Source organism: Poecilia reticulata, chromosome 13 (assembly GCF_904066995.2).
Source record: "Poecilia reticulata chromosome 13, P_reticulata-male-v2, whole genome shotgun sequence".
NCBI classification, from domain to species: Eukaryota; Metazoa; Chordata; class Actinopteri; order Cyprinodontiformes; family Poeciliidae; genus Poecilia; species Poecilia reticulata.
In genome coordinates this window covers 16,682,938-16,704,761 of record NC_088842.1, presented here as the reverse complement: position 1 = coordinate 16,704,761, position 21,824 = coordinate 16,682,938, and the positions used below count along the sequence as shown (strand labels likewise).

Here is a 21,824-nt window from a genome sequence, read left to right as displayed (position 1 = left end):
AGTATGTCTTAATCTATTTTATAAAGCCAGAAAAAAAATCTAAATCTCTCTTTTCTTGTTGAATTTATAACATCATGGCTCTGAAGTAATAATGTTGCCTTTAAGTTCCAAAAAGTTCGACCTTAAATGTTTGAGCCGGAGTTTGACTAAGATGACTCCTAAAACATGGTGGAAACGGCCGTGGATGGAAATGTTGACGTGACAATGATAGTGACTGGCTTCTGAATCGGTTTGCATTCCTGTTGAAAAGTTTCCATCCGATTGCTTTTGCACTTATATTACCACTCAGACAATAAAAAACGATGGAAAATGGTATCCTGCTTGTGTTACAATAAATTGTCCAGAAATTTTCCCAGTGTATGAGTAGGACATACAGTCTTAGTACTTGAACTTTCTGGATCAGCTTCTCTTTTTCTGGCTGGTCAGACGATCATACAGGTTGTACTGCAGGCTTAGGCAAGGACAGGGAATGTTACTGGTCATACACTAGGATATGTTCAGCAGAGGTTCCAGGGCATGTGGAAGTTCTGCAGAACCCACCACCTTTCATCAAATGGGCCTTGTGTTGTTCTTTTCAAACAAAATTCATGTAAACTCATTTAGAGGAGGACTTTGACTAAAAACGTCAGATGTATTCAAAAGCACTTCTGTGACGTGACCTGGGAGGGTCGATTTCATCTGGGTTAAATAATGACCTACAGTGAAATTTAGCTGTAAACTGACAGTCGTGTTGTTTTATAGATTAACAGACATGTCTACACAGTGAGTTTGATCTTTCAGAAATCTCTGGCTGGAAACTTTTAACATTTCAACAATGTTCATTTGTATTTTTGTTGTTTTTTTTAGCAAAGGGTGTTGGGAATAACCCGTGAAGTTGCTGAGAGCCCATCTGCATGGAGCTGATGAGGATAAACAGCCAGAGATGAGGAGCAACAGGCCAGCAGATGGCTGCATATGGACAGTAGATCAGTTTTTTTTTCTTTTGCTCTGATACCTCCAGGCTTTTCCCCATCTTTCTCCTCTAACCCTCATATGCATCTTCACTTTATGGTTTTAGGAAGTTGGAGTGCTTTGGGTCTGTGTGTGTGTGTGTGTGTGTGTATCCATTTACCTTTCCCTGCGGAGGAAGACAGGAATAAGAAGAAGAGGAGGAGAAAGAAGAGAGGCTCTTAGTCTGTCCGTCAGGCTATTTCTGACTGCTGCCATTTCTCTGATTAGATTATGGAGAAACAGAAACCTGGCCCCTCCATCGTCCTATAACCTCCCTCTATCTCCCCTCGTTTTGCCTTCTGCTGCTTCTCTCTTCCCCTGCATCCTTCCTTTCCTCCCCTCTCTGCTGTCCATCTGTCTGTCTCTGCCTATCCGCCTCCTCCTGCTGCTGGATGAGAGTTAAATGTTGTAAGGAGGATGCAGAAACAGAGGATGGAGCATCAGCTCAGCGGCGTTACAACCCCCGCCCCACCCGCAGATCTGTGCGCTTTCCCTCCACTTCCTGGATAAGGCTGCTGCGATGGTCTGTGTTGGAGCAGCCTCACAGAGGTGCAGCAGCCAGGTGGAGGTGCTGAATGATGAACGACTACTAGCGGCTCTCCCATTATCATATCTGTCTCCGCTCTTAACGCAGCATTTTCATCCATGTCCCTCCGCGCTCCGCTCCGCTCCTCTCGTTCTCCCTGCCTCCCTCCGGCTCTCATTGTGCTCCCCCAGGAAGGCGATCGATTCCCCCCTCCATTATACCTCTCAGCTCTCGCTCTAAAGATGCGCCTCATTCATGCAGCCTGCAGAGCGCCGCAGTTTATCACCGAGCAGCAGTCCCTTTGGACGCACATGTTGCTTAAAAATCTCGACCCCCCCACCCCCTCGTTCTAGAGACTGGATTTATTTCTGCTCTGCTATGATGACTGGGAAAACCCGCATAAAAGACACATTTTCATAAAAAAAAAAGAGAGAGAGAGCGAGAGGGTGGGTAGGTTGCTACACACCCGCCCGTCCTCCCCTTTTCTTTTAAAGAAAAGGAACAAATCCATTCTGCCTAATTCGAACCTTGCACAGGGACAGCTCGCGTGGCAGATTGCAGCCTAATTAGTTTAGAGGGAATTTAATTCAATTAACTTTCCACAGCTCCGCGCGCCCCGCCGCTGGGCTGCTTTCAGAGCGCGAGGCCAGAGCTCCAGATCTAATTAGCGTGTTTGGAGAAGCTCTCCTGCGCGCGCCCGTGCCTCGCTCTTCCAGCTGTGCTGCTGCTCCACGGCGCGTGCGTGTATGCGTGTATAGGTGTGTGTGTGTGTGTGTGTGTGTGTGTGTGTGTGTGTGTGTGTGTGTGTGTGTGTGTGTGTGTGTGTGTGTGTGTGTGTGTGTGTGTGTGTGTGTGTGTGTGTAACACCGTGGTCTCCCGGGAGATGTTTTGCTTTTTCTTCTTTATCCCCAAAAAGCTTCTTTTTTAAGTAACATGCCGGTGTCCATTAGGATAATACAGGTCCGGTGCCGCAGGAGAGATGGACGCAGCATGTTGAATAACCGCAGCTGCTCTGCGTCATGTTCCGTCTGATGGATGTGCGTCCAACTCAACTTAAGAGCGGACTCACTCTCGCACCCACGTACACACGGAGATGAGTGTAATCTGATGGGCTAAAACGTGCATCTGGTTGCGGAAAATAATTATTCTGGTTCCGATTTCTGTCCAGGCCAACTGGCTTATAAATCCCGGGAATTGCCTTTGTTGTACTTTTCCCGATTTTGTCGTTTCGTGGCCGTCTGCCGCAAGACATTTTTGTACCGAGCATGTCTAAATTTTTACCAAGTGGTCGTTTCGTACCTGCTTCAATCCGATTTACAGCAATTTCATGCTGCTAGGCAAATGTGCTTACATGACTAATATGTTGTTTTGATTGGGGGACATAATCTGTCATATTCTGTTTCACAAAAGTCAACTGGGAGGGAGAGGAGAACAATCCATGCAAATTAGGTGTGGTTGGTTTAAAAAGTCTTTAGAAAATGCAGCTAAATCAAAATATATATCTGATTTGATAAAGGCGACTATTTCTCGTCATAATTCGTGAAAAATCATTAGTTATGCAATAGTTAAAGTACATGCGTATGAAACTGTTTACAGACGAAACGGGACATTTGTTACAAAATGGCAAAGCGTGGGTACGAAACTCAAAAATATGTAAACTACCTCCCTTACTGGACACGAAGAACAACTCCATTGTACAAGGTAAAATACTTTACATCACTGTTTGACAAAGAATTACGAACAATACAAATTGAGGCATGGCCGGTTCGAAAGAACCTATGTATATATATAAAACAATAAATTAAATCTACAGTGGCACGAAACAGGGAGAGGATGAAATGACCAACATCGTATTCATTCCTAATCATAAAGAATCAAAAATGTAAATCAGAAACAGAAAATGTCCACCTGCGCTTTTATTATGAATGTTTTAATGGTGAGTTATATTTCTTTTCGTGCATATAAAACCATAACACGGATGGACTTGCGGCTTGGTCTGTGATGGCTGCGGGTCAGTTTGCCATCACCTCATCGTACCTCTGTTTTTTTCCCTCCTACTTCCATCTCGTACCTATATATTTGAAACATCGCACATCCCTGATGTATTTTCATAACAAGTAGAGAGAAATAAATACATCGAATTCTTGAACTGCATGCATTTCAATTTAAGTGCGTCTATTTGCAGTCGACTGATACGTCCTGCAAGCATATGCAAATATTTATTGGAGAAATATATACCCATATTCCCTGACAGCAAATTATGAGTACATTATAGAAAACGACCTAAACTGTTGTGAAAGTGGGTACGAAATGTCCCGCTGCGAGGGCCTCCGTTACCTACCAGGAAAAGTTAGAAATGAAATAAATGAATCTATAAAGTACGAAATGGCGAGGGCTCGAAATGCCCTACACCCGTCTACGACGCTAAGGCTCTTCAGAAATATATTGAAATATATTGAATACAAATTTAATCAGACTAGTCAAAAAAAATCGAGTGGTTTATTTTATAGTTGTTTTAGAGGACGGGGGTGGTGGAGAGGGGGGCAGGGGTGTTGGGGGGCGGGGGGGTTATAACCAAGACGCGGTTGCCTCCGTCTCTAACCCGTGTGGATGTCATGGTAATTGGGGGGGCTGATATGCGGGGACATGCAGGCGGTACCGCTGGGACCTCCGGGGCCCTTCAGCCTTCTCCTCCTCGTCTGTCATCCATCATTGAGCAAATCAAATGCGCGCCGCCAGCCTCTGCTGTCGCTGTAGCTGGGAAGAAAAAAAAAAGAGAGAAAAAGACGCAGGCCGGTGTTAACGGCGGGATCTGCGAGCTCTGAATTTATTTTATGCGCAATCAAATTCACCTCTGGAGGGAAGAGGGTCTTCAACATTGGCGATGACACGACACATTTTAGTCACACTGCAGGCAGTCAGCAGAGCAGGAGAGCAGGTTTCAGAGTCCTGAGAAAAATGAATCAAAACGAATGTTTCCAAATAAACCATTAAAAAAAAGAAAAGAAAAGGAGTATTTACTGTTATTAATATCGAATGAAATGCAATAGAAAACATCAAATCCTTTCTAAATATGGAATGAATATAAGATGATGGAAACAGTCAACCGCGCGTATTTACGCATGGAGAAACTTCATTCTTCTTATTTCGGCTGTAAATGTTGTAAAACTAAAAACTCAGCAGTGGAAAAATTAAAAGTTCGTTTTTGTTCTTAATGGCCCAAATTTATCTGGTCATACTAATTAACTTATGTTAGAAGATGGTAATAACGCAACCAATGTATAATCTATTCCGAAACAGCATAGGCTAATGGGAAATTAATTTGCAGCTTAATTTTAGATGAGTGCAGAGGAGGAAGGTCTACACGGTAAGCTTCTAAATATTTAAATAAAGGCCTGTGCGTCCTCGTTACATTTTTTTTCTATTTAATTATTCTTATTATTTTTAAATATTTAATTACTCTTTCTAATAATTCTCCATCATGGCGATCTCTTGCGCTTTTATATGCTTGTTTAACAAACTCCACAACAACAAGCTTAATATCCAGAATCAATAATGCCCCGATGTTTGAAGCAGGAAAAACTGCTTTGGGCTGATGGGAGATGTTTTTGTCGGAGTTTTTTTGTGTTGTTGTTTTGTTTTTTTTTTGTGATGGATGGAGCTGGAGCAGCCTTCCTCTCTGACTGACAGCTTCACTCGGATTTTCAGGGCGGGGACACGAACCGGGACGGGCCTCCCGCATGGCTTTGTCTCATCCCTCATTTAGCCTTTATCTGCACGTCTCTGTCCCTTTTCTACCTCTACGCGTCTTCATCAAGAGCGCGCAGCCATCCATCATGCAGAAGATCTGCCCCAAAGTCGGATGGAAGACCATCCCAAACCATTATAGGTTAGGAGAGTCGGTAAACGCTCAGGACGATTTGCGTCCAAAAATTAGAGAGGAGCCATTTGTTATTTGTCGTAGTTAATGATATATTAAATGCTCCAAGTAGTTTAATCAGTGCCATCGCTGTCCAATCATAAATGCTGTCATTTTAATAATATGGTCTCTGAATCTATTAGAGACAACCTGCACGTTTCCGTCCTCCACACTGTTTTCCCTAATGACCAGCGGGGCTATAATCCCTAAAGTCAGGGTTCCTCTCTCAGGGTCCCTCAGGAGTCTCTAGGGGACCATTGTGTCGCCCCGTGTTGACTCAGACGCAATGAATGCCAAAGCTCTCCGTTACTGTTTCCGTCCCATCGGCCCCATGAATGTAAAAGTCCAAAGTTAAAACCTCAGCGGAGGAAGGGTCTCCCCCCCCCGTCCCACCCCTGACTGCGCTGCGTGGAGCATTATGGGGCGGATTAGTGGCCTGGAAGGGACCGGTTCCTCCTTTTGAAGGGATTAGTTTAAATGCTTGAAAGCGGGAGAGCTCGATTCGCTCCTGGATCTCGATGCTCTTTTCTTTTTTTTCGGGGGGGGGGGGGGATGTGGAGACGAGTCTAACTTTGAAACAGTTTAAGTTTCTCGGTAAACTCACCTCTGAACCCTGTAGACCGAGACGCAGAAGCGCAACAGACAGCTGGGCCTGGATGGAAGAATGAAATCTCATTTGTTGAGATGCGTGCATGTCAGTCGCTGTTTGTAGGATTTCGTACTGCTCCACTAAATATTTTATTCATCTAATTTTTCTAAAAACAAAAGGGGCTGGGATTAAATTCTGAATCACAATGATGATGTGTTGGAATTACACTCATAATCATCTTCATAAATCTGCAATGCAATGCAGGGATCCCTGAAATGTAATTCTGCAGACAAAGCTGGCCAAAGGTTATATAAGCAAAATTTAATTTTGGACTCGATTCTAGTTAAGCCCACCACCAACCACCACAGCAGCACTGAGCTCCCATTTTTATCGCTCTTCCTTATTTATTTAATGCTTTGTTTGTCTTTGCTTTGGGGATTTTTTAAAAACGTTTTTGTAGTTGATTTTACTTTTTATTTGTAGCTTTTTCAAATTTGCTTAGCATTTTAAAATTTTAACAATTTATTTATTCAGTGTCCTACATTACACAGCTACATTCCCAGAAAAAAAATAAAGTCTTATTAGCTGGCTCACTTCCAGTTACATGCGTACAATGTTGTTCTCTGCTCAGACATAAACAACAGAAATGATTATATCATTTTTGAATTATGACTCTGTTAACACAACTCTGATTGCATTTGTCAACATAATCCCAGAGAGCCCAGATTTCCCCAAGCCTGCGGTTAGATGTCTTAAAAAATAACATAAAAGCCCCCACCAGGATCAAATCAATAATATGAAACTTTCTTAAAATGAGGAGGTCTTTTGAAACTGTTGAGCATCACATATTAATAACAACACTGACTCGCTTCGAATTTTCTCAGAGTGTAAAATTTCATACATTTAATCAAAACAGGAGTGTGGCATCCCTCTAGGTTTTGTTGTAGGATCACTGTTGTTTAGGCTCTGCCACCAACTGCAAGGCCAAATGTACGCTGACGACGCTGTGCTGTGCTGTGAGCACCAAAAACTGCACTGGTAACATGTGTAAATAGTTAATTTACCATCCATCTCCACGTCTGTGTTCAGAACTATTTGAATAGTTTTTAGAGAGCAACCATTGGCATTGACTCCAATGTTCAACTGAAATGTGGAAAGGTGGGAATGAGTACAATTCAAACGTCTTGGTAACATGTTTGCCTATCAACTTTGCTTCCAGTATCACGTTAAAAAAATTAGCATAATGAAATGCAATTTGGCTAGCTTCAGATTCATTAGAAACAATTTAACTTTTAGACCAGCACATTTGTAATTCAACGTTTGTTTTTAGTTCAGTAGATCATTGTTTATCTTTGCAACATATAGGCAGACCTTTTATGAGCATTTCATTTAAACAATAGAGCTGAGTCTGCTTCTTTTTTTTTTTTTTCCGGCAAGGTGCAAAACTCTATCCTTGAGCAGGAAATGTTTGACCAAGGCTGGTCAAAGATTTTGTGGGGCCTTAAGCAGAACTAGAGTTGGGTGCCCCCCATTACAGTTAAACTTGTCACCCAACCAGCCACCAAAGCACCACCAGTGTACAGCATAATGTGTCCAAGATTAACCGTTTGTGTCGTCTGCATTTGACACCCTCACATTCCACGATTTGATAGATGATTTAAATAAATTGAGTGCATCACTAAAGCTGTTTGCTTCACCCCTTCAAATATTCCCTTTATGTTATTAAGTAAATGGCAACAAATAAATTGTGAAGACAAGTTTAGTTTCAGGATTATTCATTTGTTTAGGCAGTCACGTCCAAAGCACAACTTCAGAGTGGAATCAGTCGTATTTTGAAGGAGGGGGAAAATTTAATGAAGTTTACAATCACACACATAAAATGCTGATTGAATAAGTTGCAGTCTGTGTGTATGAAATGTTGCTCAAGCGCTTTTATGACCAGCAGACACTGTCAACTTAATTAGATAATTAATTGCAAGTTATTGCAATCCGATAAATATATCGCTCCATTTGATTACTACTGGTAATTTGTCAGTTTTCTAAACTCAAAGTAAATTTACATTTTTACTTGTTATTATGTTTTTGCTTTAAATTTGCTGTCCACAAACCACTGAAGCAAATTGAAAAGTAGTTTGTTCTTCACCTACGCAACTAGCGAACTCTTCAGTTTTGACATCTTATCTGTGTGAGATGTCAAACACTCCTATAGCTCCCACTGCTGGCCTGGAGGTCCTTAGCAGCAGCTCAGTTTGGTTATATCTTGGCCCAACACAGTTTTCACTTTAGATTATGATTTTTCTCTTATAAAAAAAAACAATATATAAACTTATTTTTATGTACAAGAAGTTGATTATTTTCTGTTCAGTTTTTTTTTTCTCCACTCTGCAGTATAGACTGAGTACCGGGAGCCTCCCATGCTTCATTCATCCTCCGACTCTCACCAACCACGCAACAACTGCTGTAAACAGATCTTATTATTACTAAAGTGAACACAGAGTGGTGGGTTAATGCCATTAAGGAGCATCATCATGCAGCCTCTGGTCAAGCTGAGATAAGAGTGCGCACTTTTGAGCCTTTATTATGACATTTTCCGCGCGGGCACGCAGGCCAAACTCAATTAATTCCTCCCGTACGAACACAACGTAATTTTGGTTTGTGGATCATATTATTCGGTGAAATTTACCCTCTAATAAAAAGCCTGTTAATTTCACCGAGGGCACACATATAAAAAGCAGGGAGCAGCAGAGTAAAAAAAAAAAGAAAGCATCTGTACATGTTTGGGAAGCTTTGCGCTCTTGCAATGCCTCCCGGTTTCGGAGCCTCTGTGTCACGGAGCGGCCGCGTGGGATATGACTTATCACATTGTATGACACCGTACAATAAACTTAAACCAATTTATGAAGCGTCAATGCGTTTATGGTTAGCCCGACGCGTCGCGCCGCGCCGCGCTGCGCTCGCTCGTCTCCGCAGCCGCTGCATCCCCCCCCCCTCCTTCCCCCTCTCCGGTCCGATACATCAAACTGACGCGCACTCTGGTGACATGTCGGTAAAAAGTGATCGGAATCAAATCAGAGCTTTTAATCTCGCCAATCACCGTCACATCTGGACGTTTTCCCTCACATAAAGACTCGGGTGGAGGAGCCGCGGCTGCTCCTGCGCATCAGCTGGAGACGCAGAGGAAATGTCCAGCTTTCTGAGAATCACGGGGCCTTGCTGCTGTTTAATACGTCTTACAGGAATTATGCGCATAGGGAAAATTATTATCATAGTCATATATTTAAAAAAAATATTGTAACTAGTACGATTATGACCGAAGTATAACAAAAATGGAAAAAAATAAATATTAATATTTATGCTAAGTTTGTCCCGATGGACAATAAATGGGAGAAAAGGCCTCAAGAATAGTTTATGATGTCTAAAACGTAAAATAAAAATAAAAAACCTTTTTTAAATTCCTAAGATCATTTTAGCAACACAATTTCAATAAAAAAAAATGAAATTCTCATGGACATGTTCATATATCAGTGTCTCGATGCAACAGTCCTTAGGCTTCCAGCTATATGATTTACTACAAATTGTAAATGAACTGAATTGAATTTGACTAAATTCCATTATAACTTGGATCGAATTGGGATACATCTAACTGAATTTAAATCTTCCCGTATGGTTTAGATGACATTGAGTTGATTCAATATATATTTCCCAGAAATGAGTTGAACCTGTTTGTCTTTATAAAATGAACTGAAATTATGCTACACGGATAAACTGAACGGAACTGGTTGTTACACGCTAAATGAACGCGATTTAATGGAAACGTGAGAATGGTGGTTAAATCTCGTCACATCTGGGCTGAGTTGGAAAAGTTAACTCCAACGGAATTAGTTAGATACGTCCGGTAAAGGAAGCAGGGGCTTTGTGAGCGATTTGATTCGGGGGGGGGTCAGTTTTTTGTAGAACGGTGGTTTAACTAACGCCGTGGACCGCGTGGGCGGTGCAATGATCTTTGGTGGGATGGGGAAGAGGAGGTGGAGGGGCAGTCCGTTTCCACGCTCACTCGCTGGTGGCATTGTCATGGAAACAAGACCACCGCTTCGCTATTGTCTCGCGCCCTACCGAGTTTATTATAAGCACCGCGCGAGCCGCAGCGCGCTGTCAAACGGAGCGCAGCGCGGAGAGGAGACTAGAGCTGAAGACACGCACAGACAGAGGAAGTGAAGGAGGAGAGAGAGAGAGAGAGAGAGTGCAAAGAAAACATCTGGATTACCTAAAGGAACCCTTCCACACAGAGATATACAAACTAAAAGAGTTTGAGGGAGGGAAAGTTCGGAGATTCTGGAGAGAAAAGCCCAAGTCCGACACTCCGTTACCGCCAAGAAACGAGCAGCAGCTGCGTGAAAGCCGCGGACCGGTGTCTGCACCGGCTCTCCTCCATGTATAAGATGGATTACTCCTACCTGAACTCCTACGACTCCTGCATGGCGGCCATGGAAGCGTCGGCCTACGCGGACTTCAGCTCCTGCAGCCAGGCCAGCTCCTTCCAGTACAACCCGATCCGGAGCGGCCCGTTCTCCAACCCGGGCTGCACGCCGCTGAGCACGGCCAGCTGCACGCTGGGAGCCCTGCGGGAGCACCAGCCCACACCGTACTCCTCCGGTAGGAAACGGCTGCTTTGCTCTGCTCTGAAAGCCTTATTGTTTTACAGTCAAGAGGGACAAGTTAGAAAGCTGCAACTACTTTAAATATTCACTTGATTTGAACAATGTCAAGAAATGCTATTTTTTAAGAACTCAAGAACTGGACTTTCTCAACTATAGAGGCTATAACACAAATGATTACTGTATTTTAATTTAATATCAATTATTCCGTTCTCAGCACGAGATTTGCAAGAATAACGAGGCAATACGAATATTACTTAATCTGTTTTGGACTGTTTACTATTATTATTATTATTATTATTATTATTATTAACAAATATATTGTTGTTAATGTGCCTAATTTAGGCATTAGGCATAAACTAAAATTACGGCATTTTGCACCGTATCTGAATGAAAATCATTTGCATTTTTAAATGAAATACTATAACCTCTCAAATATTTATAAATTGGTATGTTAATTCTCAAATCTCAATGAACATTTGCTGAATTAAATAAAACAAATTTTCATTAAGATGATAAACATATGCAGTAAAATAAGTATTTTCCCGAATAAAAAAGGGAAATTATTTTTTTCAATATAGAAAAAAAACCCTATCTTTTTGTATATTTAATTAAATTTTTATTAATTAAAAATATCCGGATTCAAAGCGACCCCTGCCTTTTTACGCAGTCTTCCCTCGCGCATTGAAATTCTGGATCATACGCAAATTGTGTTTGCTCCATAAAAAAAAAAATAAAAAAAAAAACGGGGGAAAAAAAACCAAACGAACCAATTCTTACTCCCTTTCAGTCCCCTACAAGTTCTTCTCGGACCCTTCTGGACTGAACGAGAAGAGGAAGCAGCGGCGCATCCGGACCACCTTCACCAGCTCCCAGCTAAAGGAGCTGGAGCGAGTCTTCGCCGAGACGCACTACCCGGACATCTACACCCGAGAGGAGCTGGCGCTGAAAATAGATCTGACCGAGGCCCGGGTCCAGGTGCGGGGAATAGGCTTTTCTATGTGTTCTTCTGCATGGTGCACCTCCAGAACGTTCTTTAAATAGTTGGCCTATTGGAGCCTCTAATGATTACCGGAGGTGAGACGCAAAAAAATGATTACTAAAAGTTAGGAGTTTTATGATAATTAAACAAAAGTTGTGTGCCTCACTGAAACTTTATCTCCTTGGTTTTTATATTAATAAATATTTTTTATGCATAAGTGTGTGCGGATGGAGGGTTGGCCTCTCCTCGTCCTCTCATGGTGGCTGCTATTGCGTGTCCACCTGCTTCCATCCATCCGTCCTAAAGGTTCCTGTGTGTGTGTGTGTGTGTGTGTGTGTGCGCCTACAGGTGTGGTTCCAGAACAGACGTGCCAAGTTCCGCAAGCAGGAGCGGGCAGCCAATGCCAAGGCCAACAACTCTGGTGGCAACGCGGGCAGCAACAGCAGCAGCAGCTCTGGGGGGAAGAAAGGTGGAGAAACAAGATCTTCGTCAGATGATGACGAGTCCAAGGAGTCCACCTGCAGCCCCACACCCGACAGCACCGCTTCCCTGCCCGGCTCGGCCAATGGGAACCTGGGGAGCCCCGCCAGCCTGAGCCCCAGCCCGGCCCCCACCAACAGCGGCTACACCAACGCCTCCAGCTCCCCGGTCCTCCAGGGGCTGAAGCCCCCCAGCTGGTCCAGCCTGGGGCCGTCCAACCCGGCTGTGGCCCAGCCGGCTGCTCAGACTCAGGAGATTCTGAAGGCCTGGCAGCCGGCGGACAGTATGACCGGGCCTTTCGCTGGAGTCCTGTCATCCTTCCACAGAAAACCCAATCCTGCCATCAAGACAAATCTGTTCTGAGGTAAAAAAAAAAAAAAAAAAAAAAAAAGAGGGGGAGAAGACGAGGACCAATCAGGAACAGATAAGAGCTTCAAACTTTTTTTTTTTTCTTTTTAGTGGAGAAACAAAAGATGCCCACCATGTTCTGGTCAGAGGCCAGAGAATACCAGGTCTGGTAGTCCAGGCGTGTTATGAAGCTGTACAGAATCAGCCTGGATGTGGACAGATTCCCAAGAACTTTCTCTATTTAATGACATTGAACTCTGCATTACAGGCGTTCAAGCAGTTTCCTGAACGCCTCCTTGCATCTTCTCTGTCTTTGTTGCATACTCACATTCCCACACTCTCTGCAGCAGCTCTGATGAAGTATGGAGGTCAGGTATGACCTAAAAGCAGAAATCCAAACATCACCCATCTTTGCTGAGGAAACAAAGCAAACCTTTACCCTCAAGCACAACTAGATACACACTTTTTTTTTTCTTTTTTTAAATGGCCCCAAATCTCTGTTTGCCAAGCGGAGCTGGGGGTGCCTCAAAATCCAATTAGAGCTGCTTGGTTCAGACTAGACGCCTCCCCAGATCAGCTCATTCCCTCGTCCGTGTGCGACGCATCGAGTCCTGACGTCTCAGAAAACAGTTGCCACTTTGGTGAATCTCAAAAGGATGCAGGTTTTTGAGTCAAACTTGTAGTTTAAGCTTGCAAATGTATGGGTCTGACTGCATAATTGATACGTTCTGCTGATGGTAAAAGCAATGCAATCGGTCCCTCACTTAAGACTGAAGAGGTTGCTTCCCCTTCCCTCCATCTGCTTTAATCAACTTTTCAGACCAAACCGGAATTACTTGTTCTAAACCCTCATAAAATGTCCTGTTTTGTCCCTTAATGCCTCAGTTTTGGGCTTTTTCATGCATTCCTCAGAATGAAAAAAACCAAACAAACATGTATTTATTAATATTTTTCACACATCTTGGAGTGGCTGTAAATTCTGTAGATAGTAATATAAATATTAGATAGTTGTCCCACCTTTTTTTTCTGGCTTTACAGTCCTACTTCACTGCAGAGCATCTGTCTCACAGGAACATGTGAAGCTCTGTCGAATGAGAAGTTACAGCACTACTCTGAATATTCTAATAAATCTACATTATGAAGGCACTACCTGACACCTCTCATGATCTGGTTTCTTGCATGTGACAAAATAAGGTGTTATGAAATATTAGACCGAATCTCCTGAAATCGAAAACACGTACTGTCCAACAGACAAGACAAAAAAAAAAAAAAAGTAACAGTAAGCCCATGACAAAAAGGAAAACTATTAGACTTTTATTGAAAAAAAACAAAAACAATGGTGAACAATTTACATTAACTTAATACAACCAAAACACAAGGCTACATATAACTGGAGTGTACGAGGAGAAAAATAACACGGGTAAGTCTCTATTTCACACACTCGCACACACAAATATGAAACACATCTCTGAGAACACTGAAAGGCCTGAAAGGATTAGACATTTAAATGACATTTTTGCTTTGTGGTTTGGCTGTTTGAAATATGTGGGCGGCGAAGAACACTGGGAACAACGAACTGGGAAACTTTTTCTACAGACAAATGACTGATTTCTACATCAGAGGACTCATTTAAAGTTTTCCTTCAAACATTCTTTCACTCTAAGCTGTTAATAAATAGCATAGTGTGATTCTATAAAAATAGTGTAGCACGTTACTTAAAACTAAAGAGGTCAAAGGAAAACCGCTGGCTAACGTGTAAAAACTTATTTCAAGGATTAGCGTCTATAAAGGCCGTTTCAGCGAGAAACAGCACCACCTGGTGGGAAAACTAGGGAGCACAATATGTGCAATGTGTTCGAGGGGAACAATTCCCATGAGTACAAAACGTGGCCCTAAAATACAGAGACATCTGAGATTATGAGAATAAAACCATAAAACCAGCTCTTAACCATAGGACGACACAATCAGCAGTGTGATGGTTTATCAAATCTGTTCCTGTAATTACACTCGGCTGTGTTAACCAACTCCCTGAACGCTGTGGCATTTCAAACATGAAATTAAACAAATACAAATCTAACACTAATGACACCAATGCAGGCTCAGAAAATTGAGGCTTAAATAAAAGATATAATATTCAGTCTCATGAGAGCTCGGTGCAGCACTCATGACTTGAAATGCATAGCCTTGCTCACTTTTACAGGAATTGTTCAGAACTTGCATATCAGCGCCTGTGGGTAAATAAAACATTTACGCTATAAGGAACTTCTTTCCAGTATTGTCAAAATGATGGCGTCAGTCGTGCAAGAACGGTATGACAAAAATGCTGCATCAAGGTGAAAATACACAGTTCCAGCTTTAAATGGATCGATTTGGTGAGCTGAAAATTCCCTTTATAATAAAAAATAAACATAAATACATGCAGCGACACTCACTACCGGCCACAAACCAAATAAACTGCAGCCCAGACATCATTACAAACTACACGATCTGATGTGAAAAAGTTAGCTCAGATCGATCAAAATTCACCTAGCTAGCTTCCTTTCTGCAGCTGCACGCCGTCCGTCCACATCACAGAACCTTCAAACACTCATCCAACTTTGATTTCCAAAAATTAGGCTTTGAAATTCTCAAATGTGCCCAATTTGAATGAATCCTCATAAAGAATCCAGTTCTCAAACAAAAAAAAAAAAAGAACAAAGAATAAGAAATGTGCTTTAAATATCTTGCAGCTGCAGGTCAGATCTGATGTCGCATCACAGATTGCACCTCCCCACGCATCAGTTTTACCTTTGTAACTGTAAAAAAATAACAAAAAAACATTGCATTTACAGCGAGGGGTTCTGTAGTGATGCTCCGAGGACTGAAATGATTAAATAAGGCCCCATCTATAACAACAATAACAACACTCATACAGTACAAATGAAAAGAGGACGTTGGGTCAGCAAATGTTCTTGAAAGTACAAATGGAGTGCAATTTTCTCTCAGAAGGCACTGTCTGGCATCAGTTAGCAGGTTCCAGCTCGGATCGGGTCGGCTGAGAGCCGGCCTCTTGGGAGGCGGTGTGGCCCCACGCCGGTTTGGACGGGTCAAAGTCCAGTCTGCAGCAGCTCACTTCTGCTGCTGCTGCTGCCTGAGGCTCTCCAGCAGGATCTGCTTGTGAGCGGGATCCAGCACCCCGGCCTCCTCCAGGTCCTCCTCTGTGATGTCACTGGAAACAGAGAAAATGACAACAGTGGAAAAATATTAAGCTGCTCCTTTTGGGGGTGCTTACACACAAAAACATAGGGCTGAGTGCACAATTTTCAATATGTACTAGTGTTTGGTTAATCCATATAAGATAAAAAAAAAAAAAGAAAAGAAAACAACCTAAATAAAATTAGGATGAAACAAGTAAAAGGGAAACATGTTTCCATAACCGTCAATGAGGTTCTGGCATTGTTCCGGCTGGATATTTGACAGAATCAGTGGAACTAAATGAAATTAGTTTTCTCAAACAGACCCCTGGTTCAATAAATTTCCAATAAAGTTAAAACTTTGCTTTAGCCAATTGAAAACCAGTTCTGATCGTTGTCGTTCTGGAACAAACGGCTGTGTCCAAGTTTCAGATGAGAAGCTGAATAATTTGGAGGCGGTGCCTCATTTCCTGTTTCCACACGTTTTGCAACAGAGCAAGTGAAAATCCCAGAGCATTATGAGTCCACCGCCGTGCTTAACAAGTAGCGCAGTGTTTTTAGGTCTGAAAGGTTCACCTTCAGCTCTCCAAACATTCATCTAGAATTGTTTTCCCCCAAAAAACATATAAAACATTCGTATCGTTTGATCATAGCACATCGAAGGTTTTGGTTTTGAGCCAGTTGGTTCAGCAGCTTCCAGTTCATAAAAGGCTTGAGAACAAACATCCCAACCAGCTTCGAGTCATCACTGGGTTTGAGTCAGAATGTTAAAGACTAAAAACAGAGATTTAAATAAACACAACTGTTTCTGGTAATCAGAATAGCTAAATGTTCAACCAGAAGTTTGCTGATGTCTACAAACATCAGCAAACTTGTTTGCTGATGTGCAACCTGCCTGCCTCTACTCTACCTCTACTGATATCCAAATATCAGTAGAGGTGCACGTGTTCGAGGGAACATAGAGCACCAATTACTGCACATGCTTTAAAATCTTAGACTAACGTTGCACATCATATTGTTAAATCACCCCTAAAATACACAAAATGTAGCATTAAGAGCCAAACATTAATATGACATTTATAGCCTTCCACTTTTCAAATCATTCATTCGCAATTATGACATGAAAGTGTCATGCATTTTTGTTACCATTGTCACCGGTAAAAATATGCGAAGATTAAAAGATGAAATACGTGGAGCTCATCTTTAAGGGGCTTTTAATGCAAACCAAGTGGTCACTCGCTGCCCGGGGTCTTTCGTTCCAGTCCACCACAGCATCAACACAAACCCAGGTGGTGTGTGTTTGTGACGATGGCTACCTGAGGAACTCCAGATCGTCCCAGCCGTTGTGCAGGAGCCCCTGCTCGTATATCTCCAGGCCCAGCCTCTGCAGCCACTCCCCCACCGACGACTCTCCCACAGACAAAGATGAGCTGCTGCTGCCCCACAGTGCCTGGACAGGAGAAATGCAGCATCAGCGATGCACATCTGACAACAACAACTATATTTATTGCTTCTTTTTTTTTTTAGGCAATTGTATGGATGTGAATTAGTGACACAAATACTGCTCATGAAAAAAAACAAAAAAAAACATTTCCATTTGAAATGTGCATCTCTAGGACACCAGTCACATTAAGAAGTAAGATTTACATCATTAAGCTGCACACAGCATTTAATCATATTATCAAATACATTCATATTTGTTATTGCCATTATTGAACAAGCATTGGGGAAAATAGTAAAACTAACAATCCTGACAATAGGGACAGTTTATTTTTTAAACATGAGTGAATTTATGATGAGAAATTTATCACGATAAATGATAAACGATATGACAAATGCCACCTCCAGTTAATAATTCCTTGAAAAGTATTGAAAGTTACAACCACAAACATCCACATATCTCGTTGGGCTTTATGTGGTGAACCAACTCAACAGAACCATTGCTGAAACACAGCAAACATGTAGAAGAAGCTGATCTGGTTAGATGCGACACTTGAAGAAACCACAGAGAAGCAGGGTGGTGGAAGCATCATGCTGTGGGGATGCCTGTCTTTGCCAGGGACAGGCAAGCCGATGGGAAGATGGGTGGAGCTACATACATCGAGAACCTGCAGGCAAATCTGTTAGAGGCTAAACTAGAGAGCGAAGGTTCAGCTTCGGCCCTAAACATTCAGACAGAGCTACAACGGACTGGTTTAGATCAAAGCATATCCATTCTGTGCAACCACAACAGGGGTATGAATAATTTTAGGCTAAACTGTATTTCTCACCTCCTCTGGCATGTCCTCTGCTATGCTCTCTGGGATGGGGTTCCTGGGCGGGAAGGTGCGGCAGGCATCCAGGATACCGATGGTTGGCACTCGAACCGGGGGTGGCGCCGAGGGAGCGCGGGGCGGTTGTCCAGGAAACTCGCTCTCGCTCAGAGTCTTTGCCATCTGCAGCACGGAGCACGACTGATCGTCCAACGCCCCGGCCGCCCCTCGCCTGAAACCGTCCCCCAAGGCCAGAGGCCCCGCGGGACCGGCCGGCGGGATCCTGACCTCGGCCAGGTCCGGATAGAGTGAGCGAGGCTTGCTGAGCTGGGCCTCCGCCGCCGTCTCCAGGGCTCCCTTAGGGAGAGGAGGAGGAGGGAAGTCGGGAGGCGGGCGATTCAGGGTGCTCCCCACTGTTCCTCCGATGCCTCCGCCTTGAGCGCCAGCCAGGGCGGCGCCTCCGTCGTCCTCCGAGGAGCTCTCCTCACCGACTCCGCGGGCTGGGTGTCCCGGCACAACAGTTCTGCGGGAGTGAGCGGGTCCGGAGGCAGCAGGAGGAGGTTTGGTTCGAGCCCCGGCCGAGGGAGGCGGGGCTTTAACGGGCGGGACGGTTGGAGAGGTCGGAGAGGAGAGGAGCTCAGCAGCCGACGGGTGGGGAACACCCTCCAGGATGTAGTAGGCCGGGTTGTTGAAGCTGTTTTTGCCGATCGACGACTCGCCCTCTGGCGTGTCCTGTTTGGATCTTTACAACACAGACAGAATCGAAAACATCCAACATTTTAATCTGTCCTTAGCTGCATACGGTTTATCTGCTGCTCGGTTAGGTTTTGTGTTATGAATACGAGCGTCTCTCGTGAGTTCGTACCTTGCAGCGTTTTCCTCCTTGCAGTTTTTCTCTCCCTCCTCGTTGACCTTCCCCAGCTCTCCCAGCTGTTTACGAACCACGGACTGTCTGCACCACAAACCAGTCAAAACAATTTAGCATGCAGCTCCAAAAAAGGGGCCTCAGGCTGCTGACCAAGCCATTCAGAAATCAAAACATATTCCACATGTCAACCTTAATTTCAAACCACCAAATGAGAAAATAACTCTATTAAAAAAAACATATGGTCAAATGTTTAAATTTCAGTCATTGTGTTGTTGACTCCCTGGATTTGTTTCGTCTCTCATCATAAATCCTCAACTCTGATTGGCTGATGATCAGTTTCAAACTCCTCAGCACAGAAACTGTCTTCATTCCTGCAGGATGCATGTAGTGTAAAACTGCAATCATCAACTAAAAGATCTACTGTATTTTCCGCACTATAAGGCTCACCTAAAAACCTTCAATTTCCTCAAAAGCCGACAGTGCGCCTTATAATCCGGTGCACCTTATATATGGACCAATATTGAGCCACAACAGGTCTAACATCTACGGTAAGCAGCCGCCGACTTCATTTTACCCCGTAGAAGAAGAAGCGCGCGGTGCATGCATAGTTGTCAGAACGCTGGTTTGTTAATCAAGTTTGACTGACCTATCTACCTACCGACCTGATAACCAGGTCGTCTGCAGGTCATTTAGCACCACGTTCTCCACGAACATGCTGTGCGCGAACGGAGAAGGGTGATCATCGTCCGGCCACGCCCCGGCCCAGTCGCAGAAGGCTCTCCTCGCTGACCCGAGTCGGACTGTGACTGCGAGACAGAGACTGCAGCGCCAGCATGTCGGTTGGTCTGTGTTACCCAGAAAGCAGTTGGGCACAATATCGCAACACCAACACCGTGAGTGAAACAATGACTGGGGCAGCCTACTATATAAAGTACTCGGGAACCACTTCTTTACAATGTGGATGTGTAAAAATAGAGTATGGAACAAATTGGCAACCCAAACTGTAGCATCTATTCTATGCGCCTTATATATGAAAAAAGTTTTAAAATAGGCCATTCATTGAAGGTGCGCCTTATAATCTGGTGCGCCTTATAGTGCGGAAAATACAGTACTTTAAAAATTACAAGAATGTCCAACTACCAACATTAAAAAGCAGGTGATAGGAGTACAGGTTATTTCAGAAGTGTTGAAGGGTCCAGAACCCTTGCATGCATGAGGCATTAAGTCCATCATTATGCATCTGTAAAACAAATGAAATCTGTAGGACTAAACGGTTTAGTTGCAGAGTGGTAAACATTTCACTGTTCCGTCTCTATTTGTGACGCTGATCCTTTCCTGTCAAAATGCTTTAAAACAGGACGGATACATTGTATCCAGGTTACTATTGCTAATAACAGGCAACCTGGTCATTGAGCTCAACAATTCCTGTTGGTTTCCTCGCATAGAAAACGCTCTGCTCGGGTCGTTCCCGGATCAGAGAGACGTCTGTGTGGGTTTTATGAGCTAGCCCGTGTTGGTTTCGGTATCAGTAAGCAGTGACGCTGCGCGGGAGGAAACGGCAGGTTGGGTTGTACTGACTTCACATACTCGTGTCCCACTCTGGACACCATGGTGGATTTCCCTTTGGGTCCGCTTGTCTCGTCTTGGTCCACGCTGATCCACTCTGAAACGAAAGAGTCCAATTAAACCCGAGAAGCCGCAAAGTCTTTGGTAAACCTAAATGAACTTTTAGAGCTTAAAAAGGTGAAATATTAGAGATTTTTACTGGCTTATATTTGATCTCCCTGCCTACATCTGCCTCTGATCCAAACACTGTTCCGTTACCATACAGTCGCTCCCTGGTGCCCATCCGTTCAGCTGGGACCCTGACCCTCATGGACCCCCGGATGTTTCCCGTTTCTTCTCCTCTGTGGGACAGGTAGGTGTGGAACTGCTGGGCTGTGCTGCCAATCATCGACTTAAGGGCCAACACACACTCTCCTACCAACAAACGCACACAGACGGTCATTAGGGCTGCGACACACTCCCCTCCTCATTTAACATCGCAGAGTCCTGCTCCTACCGTAGGACTCGTATCCGTCCACCGATTTGACGGTCAGCAGCAGGTGTTGGTCCTGCAGGTACTCGATTTCCGACAGGAGCGGTTTGAGCGTGGTGAGCTGCTTGTTGGACCAGCCCACACGCAGGAAGTTCACATTGTCGCTGCTCTGGCTGTCGTTCTCGTAGCTCTTCTTGAACTCTAAAAACGCAGAGGAAAGTGGAGCAGAGCGCGGGCGGACGAGGGGAACGAGGTGGGGAGGAAGAAAGAGGAGCGAGACGGTTCATTTACATGTGACAACGGTGAGCATGCAGTCAATAAACGGATGCTGGCTGAGAGGAATACTGACTGTCTGAATTTAGGGACGGGTAAAAGGGAGGGCAGGATAGGGGTGCAAAAAGAACAATGGTGAGTTTTCATACTTTTTGTTGTGTGTGCAAAAAGAAGGTGTGAGCTGCAGTCGAGCGTAGGATTCAGAATCGCTGAGAGGATCCGGAAACCTCTGACTCACCTTCCAGGCAGGTGGAGTAAAACTCTATGAAGAACTTAGTCCGGCTTGCCGTCTTCACTATGGCCTCAATGCTCTCAAACTCGATGTAGGCCTGCTCCGAAGACTTTGGTAGACCTACAGAGGAAGACAGAAATGGAGACGAGAGAGAAGGGGGCAGAAGAGGTGAGAAAGGGTGGAAAGAGTGAGATTAAAAACACGAGAGTGGAGGCGGTGGCTGTAAGGAAACCACGGCAGACATGAAATTAGCAAACACATGCATGGTCCTTAAACGGAACATTTTGTCATGTTATGAGAAACTTTAAAATGTTTTATGGGAATCATATAATAAACCACAACAAGGAAGTGCAAAACTTCCCTGGTTTTTAGCATGTGCTACAAACTGCAATCTGAAAAGTGTGGCGTGCCTTTGCATTCAGTTTCCGTCCCTCTGATTCCCCCAAATGAAACTGGGAACAACCAACTCCTTTAACGGAGTCACATGACTATTAAGTGT

At 43.8% G+C, this 21,824-nt stretch overlaps 2 protein-coding genes across 2 annotated transcripts in view; one reads left to right on the top strand and one right to left on the bottom strand.

The window, feature by feature from the left end:
• Positions 1-4,077: 4,077 nt before the first annotated feature.
• On the top strand, positions 4,078-13,638 carry phox2a (paired like homeobox 2A). The gene is made up of 3 exons (XM_008425473.3): positions 4,078-10,677; positions 11,470-11,657; positions 12,010-13,638. The coding sequence occupies exons 1-3, from the start codon at positions 10,455-10,457 to the stop codon at positions 12,502-12,504; spliced, it is 906 nt and encodes a 301-aa protein (XP_008423695.1). The 5' UTR covers positions 4,078-10,454; the 3' UTR covers positions 12,505-13,638.
• A 150-nt stretch (positions 13,639-13,788) lies between these two features.
• The window catches only part of inppl1a (inositol polyphosphate phosphatase-like 1a), a 34,917-nt gene continuing 26,881 nt past the window's right edge, over positions 13,789-21,824 (bottom strand). Inside the window, exons 20-27 of the mRNA XM_008425475.3 lie at positions 21,332-21,445; positions 20,845-21,021; positions 20,607-20,762; positions 20,361-20,445; positions 18,780-18,866; positions 17,933-18,656; positions 16,979-17,112; positions 13,789-15,697 (exon numbers count right to left, since the gene is read on the bottom strand). Of these exons, the coding sequence (XP_008423697.2) occupies positions 15,598-15,697; positions 16,979-17,112; positions 17,933-18,656; positions 18,780-18,866; positions 20,361-20,445; positions 20,607-20,762; positions 20,845-21,021; positions 21,332-21,445 (1,577 nt within the window). The 3' untranslated portion in view covers positions 13,789-15,597. The remainder of the gene's footprint in view (positions 15,698-16,978; positions 17,113-17,932; positions 18,657-18,779; positions 18,867-20,360; positions 20,446-20,606; positions 20,763-20,844; positions 21,022-21,331; positions 21,446-21,824) is intronic.

What these genes read in the sequence shown, in the direction of transcription:
- phox2a (XM_008425473.3), top strand. Translation starts at nt 10,455, where the DNA reads ATGTATAAGATGGATTACTCCTACCTGAACTCCTACGACTCCTGCATG. An exon ending in GCCCACACCGTACTCCTCCG is followed by an intron (nt 10,678 to 11,469) that starts GTAGGAAACGGC and finishes ACTCCCTTTCAG; the next exon opens with TCCCCTACAAGTTCTTCTCG. An exon ending in TGACCGAGGCCCGGGTCCAG is followed by an intron (nt 11,658 to 12,009) that starts GTGCGGGGAATA and finishes GTGCGCCTACAG; the next exon opens with GTGTGGTTCCAGAACAGACG.